The sequence below is a fragment of the Chroicocephalus ridibundus genome, chromosome 9 (assembly GCF_963924245.1).
Source record: "Chroicocephalus ridibundus chromosome 9, bChrRid1.1, whole genome shotgun sequence".
Lineage (NCBI taxonomy): Eukaryota > Metazoa > Chordata > Aves > Charadriiformes > Laridae > Chroicocephalus > Chroicocephalus ridibundus.
Genome location: NC_086292.1, coordinates 42735911 through 42748654, shown reverse-complemented (window position 1 = coordinate 42748654; position 12744 = coordinate 42735911). Strand labels below are relative to the sequence as shown.

The 12744-nt window shown below is 41.8% G+C and overlaps 1 protein-coding gene across 4 annotated transcripts in view; it reads left to right on the top strand.

Moving 5' to 3' along the window:
• Positions 1-12744, top strand: part of AKAP13 (A-kinase anchoring protein 13) — a 224436-nt gene that overhangs the window by 63561 nt on the left and 148131 nt on the right. For all 4 annotated transcript variants that reach the window (XM_063345530.1, XM_063345532.1, XM_063345533.1 and 1 more), the window contains one exon: positions 1795-1839. In XM_063345530.1, coding sequence (XP_063201600.1) covers positions 1807-1839 — 33 coding nt within the window. In that variant the 5' untranslated portion in view covers positions 1795-1806. The remainder of the gene's footprint in view (positions 1-1794; positions 1840-12744) is intronic.

Genomic DNA, 12744 nt, shown 5'->3' with positions numbered 1-12744 from the left:
TCTGTATTGTAATATTTTTTTAAAAAAAATCTTATCCAAATACTACTAAATCGCTGCGTTAAGAACAGAGGCCTGAATTTTGCTTCCTGAGGGAATTGGTCCATTGCAATGACACTTTGTAAAATACAAATGTGAAGTGGGCTTAAAAGGGAGTTTTTCCAGCCATGGTTTAATTTCCATAAGATAAGATAAAGACTGTTGGCTGGATAACGTTTTGGTACCCCTGTTCAAGATGCCCTGGTTCAGGGTAGGGGAAAGACACTCAGGTAGGTCATGAGGGAGACTGGCAGGGTTTGTGCAGTTTTTTGGCTTTGTTTCTTTTTTCTTTTCTTTTTGAGCCCTCAGTAGGACTGGAATGGCAGGAGCGTGTTGTAGGGCAGAAGTGAGGGTTGCTTGCAGAGCTGGTTTTGGAGCTCGCCTGCCCAAATGATAGCTGGTGCTACTAATCCCCTGTTTTCATGAGTAAGTCAGTCTCTGTAAGAGCTGAAAATACAGGGAAAACTGTCGAGCATAACCATTTTGAGGCATTCTTGCTGTTGGAAGGGGAATCTTGAGGCTGAAAATAGGTATGGGTTTGACTAGATTTAAAACTGTTGCAAAATATTCGTCTGTCTCCTGGCTGCCTTGGAGGACCTCTTGCAGAGGGCCTGTGTTTTGGTGAGCAAGCTTGGCAGGTAGCTCAGACATGTTAGAGCAACCAGTACAAAAACGCTTCTCTATAAAATAAGGAGAGCGTGTGAGGAAGCAAGGATAGCTGGAATCAGCTAAGCAAACTTAAGCTGTGGTTTAATTTCTGTCTCACTAAAGGCAAACTGTGGGATTTGGAAGGGAATGAAGTATGAACAAGATCCTGTGTTTTCTGTGTGAAAAGCAGAGTGGTATTTCATTCCTTTTTAAAAAGGGTTTGAAGTATTTGCAAAGCATTACCAGTACTGCAGACATGAGCAACAGCAGAAATTCCATTTTTAATTGTTTTGCATTCCTTCATCTTAGGATCCTGGACTGCTTAATACACACATAAATGAAAACTTACAGCATTCGTTTAGGGTGAATATTTTCTACTGCAATAGAGAAACTAATCCGAGTGAAATTCAGGTTCAACTGATTCAAAGCTCAATGCAAATAACTTTCAGCAGGTTATATAGAAATTCCAGGGGCAGACCTGAAAGAGGAAATTTTCTTGACTAAAATCACCTTGGTAGGACGAGTAATGGTAGTTTTTTGACTATGAAAAATACTGATGCAGAATCGTGAGCATCATCTGTTCTGAAGTTTTTCTTCAGTTTTGCAAGAAGAATTTTTGATGGCTTGATTTCTAAGTAGTTTTGAAAAGTTTGTTGAACAAACAATCCAGTGGGAGGGGAAAAAAAAGGCACCAAAATGACTTGGGCAAGGTAGTATTTGCCAGAGTAATTGGTCTTCTCCAACAGCGGACAGAACTACAAATCTTTACAAACATTTTTTAGGTGGGAGTGGGGGAATGCGTGGACAGATAGCAGTTAAGGGTTGGGATATTCTCAGTGCCAATGTTGCTGATGATTCAGATGAGTGCTTTGCTCTACAAATCATTTTAAAATTGTCTTTGCTTATTGTGAGCATAAATAAAAAAAAAAGTGAGAGATCCTTTTTTGATCTGCAAGAGAAAATAGAAAATTGGTGTGTAAAAGTGAATATTGGAAAAATAAAGTAGAAGTGATAATAGAGCTTTGGAAATCTAACGTTCTGCAGCATATGAAGAAGTATTTATAATTTTACCAAAAATGTCTCAATTTTGTCTTTTCTTTTTTGTTTCAGTGTTCTGAGGTCATGAAACTTAATCCACAGCAAGCTCCATTATATGTGAGTACAAAATTTAAACCGTTTTTTTCCTCTCTTGCTATTCACACAAAATGCTTCCCCTCCACCCTCTTTGGAGATGCTGCTCCTTTTTTCTTTGCTCCCCAAAGACCTTATTGGTATTTGTTGAATTGCAAATGCTTGGTGGTAATACTCAGGTAAGTCACAGAGCCCTTCTATCTTTCCAGCAGACAATTTTAAAGAAGTTTTGAGATACGTTGCAATGCTGTCACCGTACAGGCATCCCCCTGCTTTTATATTTTATTTTTTTTTCCCCTCCCCAAAGCGTGCTCAAACGCGTGGCTGTGCTCTCACGACTTCATGTGTGGAGAGGCCATAAGAAGAAATTGCTTGTGTGGAAAATAGGGCATCCCGGTGTGCAGTGCTTGCCCACTGTGGTAATGTTTTTCTGGTCAGAGTTTTAAACGTGGCAGGGAGGAACTGGAAGCAGTGAAGGGCTCGGCTGTGCTGCGAGTGCTGCAGCAGGGGATGGTTTACGTCAGCCTCCTGGAAGCTTGTAACCTCGATGGCTACGTTAATAAGCAACAAGCTTCCTCTCGCTCTTGAATAGCAGCTTTGTTGCAGAACATGGGGACTGTCAAATTAGACCTGGATTTGTGGGGGTGTACGCATTTGTGTTAAATTTGTGCCAAAGCTGCCAGCCAGGTTTGTAACTGCTTTCCATACAGCCTTGCCATGCTCAGAGCTGGGTTAGCTGGTGAAGCCATCCTGGGCTGATCGTCCTACGCACAGACCTCGCTAACTAGGGTAGAGCTGGATGCAAGGATGGAAAATTTGGAGGGAAAATTGCTTGCAAAAGTGGCTTTTAAGGAGAAGGAAGGAGAAACGATTAGAGCTGGTGATAGACCTGTACCTTGGAAAGTGTTGTGTGCTGTAAATAATGGATTGTATTGACCTTTAATGCCATGGAAGCTTTTAAATTTTGCCTACTTTTAATTACCAGCTGGAAGTTTGCGTCGGACTTTATTCTCTACTTACCGTACGAAGTCTTGTGCTTGAAGCAAGATTAAAACATTACGTAGTGTGACCTGACTTTGGGAGAATGGCTCTTCTGGCATACACCACCATATTCTGTGTTACTATGAAACTAAACATTGCTTGAAATTTGTTAAATCACAAGCATACTGAATGCACCTTGACTTTGAGGAAACTTAGAGTTTAGGGCACAATAAAAGAGAACAAAACTTATATGCAAATATTTGATGTAAATGCTATGGTAGAAATACATGAATGGTAGAAAGCAGGATAAAATTATCCTTATGTCTTTTGAACAGTGTATGACTTAACTAATCTGGAGGCTTTGTTTTCCCAGTCTTATCTTCTGACTGAGTTTATTTTCCCACCGTTCTGTGTGGGTTTGTATTTAATATGTAATACTGGACTGGTGTACTTAAAAGTTCTCATTCTCACATGAGAGTGAAGAGGACTGGTCTGAGGTCAAATGTAGCGCAGTGTAAAATAATGATTATATGGCACTCGGTATAGTGTTTCTTTGCAATACAAATAGGTTGATGAAAACATTATTAATACATCAGTGACTCCCTCTTCTCTCTCCCTCCTCCTCTGCTGGCCAGGTATATACGCAAATCCTCTCTCTTTCGAAACAGTTTTGTTTTCGGTGTGTTGTTAATTGACAGCTCATCTCATCTCGAGTTGTTAGGTGTGAGCAGAACATAAACATAGCATAAGCAGCATTACTGAGCTCCTTTTAGGAGGAGAAAGTAAAAAATGATGTCTCCAGTTCAGTTCCTGGAAGCCAATTAGAGAGCTAGAGCGCATTTCATCCTATCTGATCATTACCAGGTTGTCCAGATTAATACCTTACGGTTATGAAAAGTGTTTTGGGAACCTGAGATTTCCCTTGGTCCTTGCATCCTTCTTGGCACCTTCTTTTGGCTGCTCGGACTTTTATTTACCTGTTCTGTGAAAATCAGCTGTCTTGCCACTGCAGAGCTTATGACCGCTGGGATGAGACTAGTGGCCTTTGTAAGTGTAAAGATTAAGAGATAAGGTGGAAAACACATCGTGTAGTAATAATAATGAGCATTGTGTTTTTGTGATTAAAGAAGTCTGTCGCATTTAAGCATTGTCTGATTGTTTGCTGGTCGATGAGGTTGCCAGGAACTGGAGCGAAGTATTATATTACTGCATGTTTGGGCTGGGATATGAGCTCAGCCTTTCCTCTGCAAACAGACTGTTGCTGGTGTTTTCAGTTGGTCCTTCCAGGAGCATTGTATCTCTTGCCCAGAGCTGTTCGTTACCTGCCATTAATGCTGCTTAACGGGCTTTTACCGGCCCAGGAGCTTGGAGCTGCTCACACCAGCATGATCATGGGGCAGAGGAGCTCGTGCCAGAAGAGATAGATCAGCGAAGCGTTCCTCAATATAGCACAGGGAAGGTTCACCACAGTGTGATACCGTTAATGCTGGTGCTTAAACAGGCTGTAGGTCAAGCAGCTATCCCATCTGTACCACTGTCAACACGTAAAAGGCAGTGTTACTTTGCAGAGTCTGTGTCTTAATATTGTGGTGTGAATTTGAAATAAAGATGTTCAAACCCCCATCCTCCTTCCTCAGCTCTCTCGATGGGGTACTAACATGAGCTGCTGTCCCGCTACCAGCAGTGATGTTCTGAAGTGGGGTAGCAGAGTGGGAAAGTCCTTGACAAAGTCTTCTGTGGTTCACATAACTGTGATGATGAAGGTTTGAGTTCTCCCCATTACAGCAGTGATCTTAAACTTTGTGATACAAGCTTGACTTAATCCAGAGGTGGTCTCCAGAGCCATAATCAGCGTAGCACGAGGAGAGTTTTGGCAGAGAACGAGCTTTATCTCCTAGCTTTTTCACTCGCACAGGTTAAGGTTACAAAGAGCAACTGTCATTTGGCTGGATTGAGTATATCTGATTTCTGTTGCTACTCCTCTCATGGGTTGTCTTCTTTCCAGCATGTAATTACAGGGATCATGCTTTACGTAGTCTTTGGTGTGACTATGGATATTCTGTGGAAATGGGGATATTCTGTAATACAAGGCCCTTAATATACATTCATTTCTTCAGGTGCGTTTTACTGCAGGATGTGCAAAAAAAGTCCGCGTGTCTGGACAGTCCTTTGTTTACCTGCCTCAAACTGTAATTGGGAACTTCTCTACTGATGCACAGATGTTGGATTAAATCCAAAACTGTCTTTACCTACATCCTACTTGTATTTCAGTGCTGTCCCATTGATATGGGAACTCTGTTGAGCACAGCATAGTGGATAAAGAAAAGCGTTTCAAATCTTATTTCTGAACTGCTTGGGGATTTGTGCTCGAGAAGCCCAGGGTCTCAAAGCTGAAGAACTGAATCATTCTGGGTAGAATTGCTCCAAATCATTCAGATGGAATGGGAGGGTTGCAGAAGTCTTTGATTAATGGGAGGTGGGAAGTTAGGAGCTTCAGTTTCGTTTGTTTTTGTCAAATGCTTGCAGTGACCTCGCTGATCATCACCCTTTTATAAAAGGTGTATTTCTCTATGAACGAAAGTCAAAATTTCAACTTGAGAATTGTAAGGTACTTCTTAGTAAGCTATTGGAATATCCACATCGTCAACAAGTGTGTGGATAGGAAAAAAAGGATTGACATTGCTCTAAACAACGGAGGTTTACTAAGTGACCTTTTTATTGTCGTGATTCATAGAATCATAGAATGGTTCGGGTTGGAAGGGACCTTAAAGATCATCCAGTTCCAACCCAGCTGCCATGGGCAGCAGCCTCAAAGCCCCATCAATCATTAAGAACTCTGTTTATATATTAAATAATTAAAATTAGTCACTTAGCTTAAACTCAACTATTGCTAACATCCAGGGAAAAGAAAGAAAATGGGAAAGAGCTTTATAAAGGTGAAGTGTTGATCTTTTTATAAATGTTATCATTAATTGAGAATCCAGCAGAGTATCCAGCAGGAGATTTAATTGCAAAAGGATCAAGGATCACGACCTGTGTCCTTATTTCTAGCCAAATTTTAATAAATACAGAGTGCACGCGAGTGAATGATCAAGCGCGACTCCTCAGGACACTGTATGTAGCTGAAAACCTTACTTCAAAAGTGACCTGCACGGCTTCTGACTTTCAGCATCTGCTAGCAATAGCATCTTTGTAACGTTACTGACACGTGCATCTCCTGCCACTCCGAAGTCAGTGGTTTGGTTTTTTTTAGAAGCAGTATTGGGTATGAATGTGTTGGAACAGGACTGGAGTAGCATGCAGGGGATGAGTTGGGAAGCATTGTCATCTTCTCTTGATTACTACCACGGCTACAACCTTAGATCTGCCTTTAAGACAGGAATGTTTTTTCACGGTGATAATGATCAGTGGGTGTGAAATGGAAAAGATTAGCAGCTGGAGAAGGATGATGTATCGCTGCAAATTTTTTTTCCTTTTTCCTTTTTGATTAAAAGGAACAAACTTGTTTTAAATCACAGCACTCCTCCTCTGCGTGGTTTGTCTAAGGTGTGCCCACATTATTTGGAGTGACAAACCCAAATGTGTCATAACTGGTGATTGCATGGGAGGGCAAACACTTAATTGATAAAAATGCTTCCATTGACTTTGGTCTTTAATCAGGGCTGTGGATGGAGTCTCTTGTATAAACTGCCACTTATGAGCTGTGTAACCTGCAGAGTTTCTCAAGGAGAGTTTTGATAGAGATGAGAGCTCCCACTTCCAAGCCAAAATGTCATGCGACTTAATGAAGTATGAACTTCAAAAGCCTCAGAAAGAATGCATTGACCCTCTCTTAGTATAACCTGGGTGTTGGGTACAGTAGGTCCTCTCTTCTGTTAATGAATGAACTACTCCTGTAGATTTCCCAGAGTGTCCTGCTTTAATCTAAAACGGGAAGAAAAGAATAATGCTTATAATGTTTTTCTCCCACTTACATATCTTACACACAATGATGCCCTGCTGAAGTACACTGTGTATTCCTGAGAAAAACAATTGAGATAACCTCTGATGTTCATGTTTTAAGAAAAAAAAACAACCTCTTTTGAATACATATTAAAGCATTAAAGAAAAAAGTTCACACTACAGAGAGCTTGAGGCTTGTGGCAGCAGTGTCTGTCCCACCAGCCATGGTTCCCCATGTCCGTGAGTGCAGCGAGGTGTCGTGCCTGGCAGCCGGTTTCTTACCGGAGCTGAAACCATTTCAGGTGTGACTTGTGCACTATTGTGTGCTAAATAATTAATGATCTTGAGAAATCTCTACCAAAGGGACAAAAGGACAAAATGAAATACCTTTATAATCCTACAGTAAAATGTTGTCATGAGGTTGGCAGCTGTGGTTTAGTGACTTTTCTACTAACGTTGAATTTGTTTGCTTAGTGGCATCTGTGGTGACAAAGGCCACTGGGATGCCTGAATATCTGAGATCAGTCCAGCAGAAAAAGTAGAACATACTTCGCATTCTTTTGATGTGGGGATTTCTCACGAAAATCACTGTACAGAAGCCCTGTCTCACTTTCTCCCGAGGTCCTTAGGCATGAGGAGAGCCAGCCTTGATATTTAGTTCAGCTCTGTGGTGAGAGGATCTGATAAACCTCTTGTCTCTTATTTGTTGGGTACTTGATTTCTTCTTAATGACAAAGTAGTTTTCTGCCCCACCTTCAAAATGTCTTTGAATTATGAATGAGTGGAAGGCCTATGAGCACCTTTTACAAATAAAATATTTGCTTGTGTTGCTTGTGGAAGAACCTGCTTCTTGAGATTGGTTTTAAGAAAGTTCTTTGGGGCGCCTGAATAAACTGATTTTTTGAGAGGAGCATATTGCAACTTGTCTGGTTCTGCTTTCATTCTGCAGGCAAAATAGTTTCCTCACTAAACTGTGATTGACCTCATCTTTTAAGTTTGTGTTACTTAGGTCCTTGATCCAGATTCTTTTCATCTTCCGCTTCCCAAATTCTGGTCTACTTCATGCAAGAAGTCATCCCTTCTGTTGAAATGAGTGTCTGGCAGCTGCCACCTGAGCTCTGCACCATGCTCTGGCAAGCTACCTGCTGCTTCCCAGTTCCTGGGTACCTAAATGAAGACTTTAGGTTGCACAGATTGGTTATCACGAGGCTGTTTGCTTGGCTTGCTCCTCTTAAGCAAGGCGTTGGCAAGCTTGTGAGACCTGTGCGATGTTAGTATAGGACTTCTTGTGAAATGGTCGCTTCTGTGCATTTTGCCCAGGGAAGTGGTTGAGGCACCATCCCTGGAGGTATTTAAAAGACGGGTAGACATAGTGCTTAGAGATATAGTTTAGTGATGGTTTTTGTCAGAGTTAGGTTGATGGTTGGACTAGATGATCTGAAAGGTCCCTTCCAACCTAGGCGATTCTATGATTTACTGAAGGCAGCTTTGGCTGGAGAAGTTGGAAGAGGCCTCCTGACCATCAGCCTCGCCTTCCTTCAGGATGAGACATTGATTAAATTGCATCTGAGAGGCCCCTTCTCAATGCTTCTTCCCCATTATCTGAAACTGAAGGTGCTGGTTATTTGGGTGCAGGACCTCCTCCCATAATTATCTATTTGATCTTTTCTTCTGTGATCCTGTTTTGTGGGTATGAATGTGCTGGTGAACAATGCGCTTAAACAAAGTCAGGAGCACTTGTCTGAAATTCTGCCCTTAAGTCACCATTGCTTTGCGACATTTATGTGAACTTTAAATAATACGACTTCCAGAAGAAAGACGCCGGAGCTGGTACAAGGTAGGGGTGGGAAAGCAGAGGAGACAACGATCTCCTCTTTTGGGGAGTTATTAGATTGCTTCAGTCTGTTTTCTGAAAACGCAAAAGGAATCCTTACATTGTCACACGACGGGTTTTAATAAAAACTGGCTGAAATGACAGATACCTCTTAGGCTCTGAATTTAGGGTTTTTGTTTCTTGTGTAGCCAATGAGCTGGTTAACATCTGGAAGGATGCTAAGAGATTGTGTCCCATCCCCAGTGTTGGCTGGCACTGTTGCCTCCCCTCCTCTCCAGAGGAATGAGCAACAGAGATCAGGACTTGGCGTTTAAGAGGATGAAAATACTCTTCAACTACTTTTCCTCTGTGGAATGTATTTAGATATAGAGGGTTCATAAATACTCTTATGTTACATTTAGAAACGACTGTATTTCCCATCTTATCAATCAAGATACATGTCCCTGCTTTATTTTTTGTAAGGAAGCGCTGACGGTGATTTTGTTAGATGAGGGGCAGTTTTGACAGCAAAGCGGACGTGAGAGTCATGGTTATGAAGATAACAATTTGATGAAGGCATGATGCTTTCAAATAAACTCTCCAATCTCCTGGCCTCCACCTGCAGTGCCTCCTGTCTGCTTCGGAAGGTTGTGCTGCGGGCAGTGGCTCTGCCAATGCCTGTCTTCCGCCTTGTTCAGTAAAGCAATGCCATATTGTGCATAAGTGGAAAATAAAATAAACTGTGATTAATCGTTCTGTGCAAAGATCGATGCTGTGCACTGCCATCAAGCGGCAGTTTTGTTGCAGGACACATTTTCAGTGTCTCCAGGGCTGCCTGCATTTGTATGTTTGTTTCTAAGTGTTTCTTCTAAGTATTGCAAAAGTTTCATCTGTCTAGTAGTTGTGGTTTTCCAGGAAGATAACGGTTATAAGGGTTTCTATTCTCTAATGGCAAAAAATGTCACTTTAAAAAGTGCTTCAATCACTACAGTAGCTCCAAGTACTGCAGTTGTGAAATATTTAAAGACTGGTGAGGATATTTTGCAGCTGGCAGGAAAATGATCATTCTGAAGCACGCTGAGCTCTGCCTTTTTGAGGCTTTTGCTGTACTGCAGAGGAGGCTGAAGTACTAGGAAAACACCATCCTTCTTCTGTCTTATGCCTTTGGATGTTAGTGTTCAAACCTGATTTATTTTTTTTTCCTTTAACACGCATCAAGGCTATTTGTGAAAATACGCCAGTGATAGGAGATTGCTGCAAATAATGTGTCATCGTATGTACTTTGTCTTCCAGGAATTGTGACTTTCTCCACCTCTCTGATGCCAAGAGAATAGCTAAATTTCTGTTAGTCACTGAATGCATTCAGACTGCCTGCTATTTTTCCCAAGCACTACAATTTTGTTGTTATTGCTACGTGAGTAATTAGCAGGAAATACTATCAATCACACAGCTGGAAATAAAATTATCTGGCTCGGTTCTTTAACAGCATAGTGAAGAACAGAAGAGGCTTTAGGACAAGGACAGATCAAGACGTTCCCATCAGTTTGGATGCGTTTCATACGAATTGATTAGTTTCCACAATTTCTGAAAACCTCTAATAGCAGGATCACTACTGGTGGAGACTGGGTGGTACTGGAGGGGATATTCTCCTACAGTCTTTTGTCTTCATGTTCATATGGTGGCATTACATGGAGACTTGCGTAGTTAGAGGGCAGCCCACAGTGTGTTACTCCCTGTGCCCCTCCATACCTTCCTCTCCTCTGTGCCAGAGCTGTACGGGGCTTGCTGTGGACGGGGTTTGAGGTTACTGTCAATAATAGTTGCTTATTCAGGCAGTACAGACCATGGTGACTGAGGACAGCAAGCACACAATGTTTTAAATGAATGGTCTGGCTAAGACTAAACTGCCTGTATAAACAATAAAATAAATCAGTATTTTCTTCACTGTACTGCCAATTTCACCCAAACAATAAAATTATCATAGCAGTTCTTCCCTAGATGTTTGCATATAATACAAATGGTTGAATGGCGCTTTTCTCATCCTTTCTATTTTTCTCCTTAACTTTGATGATTATTTTTTTTGGCCATTTTGCAGTTAATTTTATTGTTAATTTCATCACGTCTTCCTGTGTGCTAAAAATTATTAGAAATTACCTTGTCCGTTTAGTGTTGCAAAGGCTGTCTGCATAGCATAGTGCGGCACCGGGCAGAGGCACTAAACGTGCTCTGAACAAGTGTTGGTAACGTAAGTGCCACAGAGCGTGTGGAGCCCCGTGCTAAGGCAATGATACAGCTAAATTAGCTATTAACAACCCAATCTAATAACTTGCCTGGCTCTGTGCGGCAAAGTGGTATGTCACGACGATGTACCCGTAAAGATAAATCATGTGTCTCTTTCAGCACTAACAAGGTCCTGTTACTGTGATGGATTTTCTCTTGGCAGTCAGTAGAGATCTCCTTAAAGCAGCGTGGATTGATATGTATCTGATACCTATAATAGCATCTTGACACTCAATAAAGATTCATTTCTGAGCTGATTGATTTGGAGACGGACAGAGACATGCTCTGTCAAAGGATGTGGGCTACTAATAACAGATTTCTTCAAGCGCACCCATTTCTCTAGGAGTTTGTGTTAAGGAGACCCCTTGCTCTCCTTAAACCATTTATCTCTTTGTAAATAAACCCTGCTGCAGGATTAGACACCTGGACTGGTTTGGGACACAGTGTGGCTGTGAAGATTGCGTTAATAAATCAGCTGTAACGATGCTGGCTCTGCAGACAGGCAAGTCGAGGGTGTCCATGCTGCATTCTCAGCACAGGTTGCGATCAGGATGGATCTGTGGGAGCCAGCTTGGGCCTGGAGGCAACAGTTCAGGGCTGTTTATCGGAGATGTTCATGTTTTCCCACATACTCCTTTTACCCAGAGAGTCTTAATTAAATGGTCTCTTGACTCTGTGTCCCTGCTTTGGCCTTCATCAGTCTTTTATCCATCAGTGTGCTGAGCTAAATTTATTTTTAGACCAAATTCTTTCTCACCTTTGGGGGAAGAAAGTGGTGGAGAAAAGAAAGTTATTTTGCATATATGTCAGGGTTTCAGTCATGGCTTTGTGGCTAGCGTTGGAAGAGAAGATCACTTGGCTCAGCGCAGCATTAACGAAATATGGAAGGTATCACCTCGAGTTGCTATGTGGGCTGGCAGAAAAACCTGTACCATCGTTCTGCTCTTTTGGTGGCCTGTGGGCAAGACATTAGAGTCTGGGATTGTATTTTCCTAAGGGCAAGAGGCTGCTTTGTAAAATCTGCCTTTCTTATCACAGAGGGGCTCAGTATCCATGCCGCTAACCCAAAACCTTTCACTGGCAGAAGTAATAGCAATGCTGTTAATTTAAAAGGGAACTAAAGTTACATTTGGAGATAGATTTTTTTTTTTTTTTTTTTTTTAAACCGTTGGAGCCACTCTTCTTGTCTTCCTTTGTGACTTTTAAAAATTATTTATTTATTTTAAGAAAACACAAAAACATTTCTGCTTCATGCTTCTTTAAAAGATCAAGGAGTTTGAAGTCATTGACTATGAAAAAGGACCCAAATCTACCCCAAAATTGGCAGCTTTCCATTCTGTTTATTTCTGGAGTCTCTCCCTGGAGGCTTTATCTGCAGGACGTTGCAACACTCCAGCCGAACGACATCCATCTTTCTCCACGCTCCTGACCTGGGTCACTGCCTTTATCAAGGGGCGTATCTCCAGGCGAGGAGGGGTTTCTGGAGCTGCTAGTATTCAAACAGATTTCATCGCCCTACCTTTGTTTCTGGAGACTGGAGTTCTGCAGAATAAACTGCGTTTGATGTGATTTTTCTCCTAACTGCTCCTCTTGAGTCAGCACATACTGCCAAAATTGAGGATGTCTGTAATGACTGCAGTTATTACGCTGTAACAGATCCTTCTGACCTCGTCCCTGGTCTGTTCCTTTTATATATGTGTGCTGGGAACTTTGAAGGATAAATGGCCACATCCAAAAGGGGATGGATTTTTCAAGCTGCAGCATTGCAGCATCTGGGAGTGAAGTACTAGGAGGCATCTTGGAAGCCCTAATAGTGTTCCCATAAGAAAAAAAACACACACAAGATACAGTGAGGTCCACTGACAAATTCACCCTGTGCTAAGGCAGGGACAGAAGGGGGCTTGGCTGTTTTG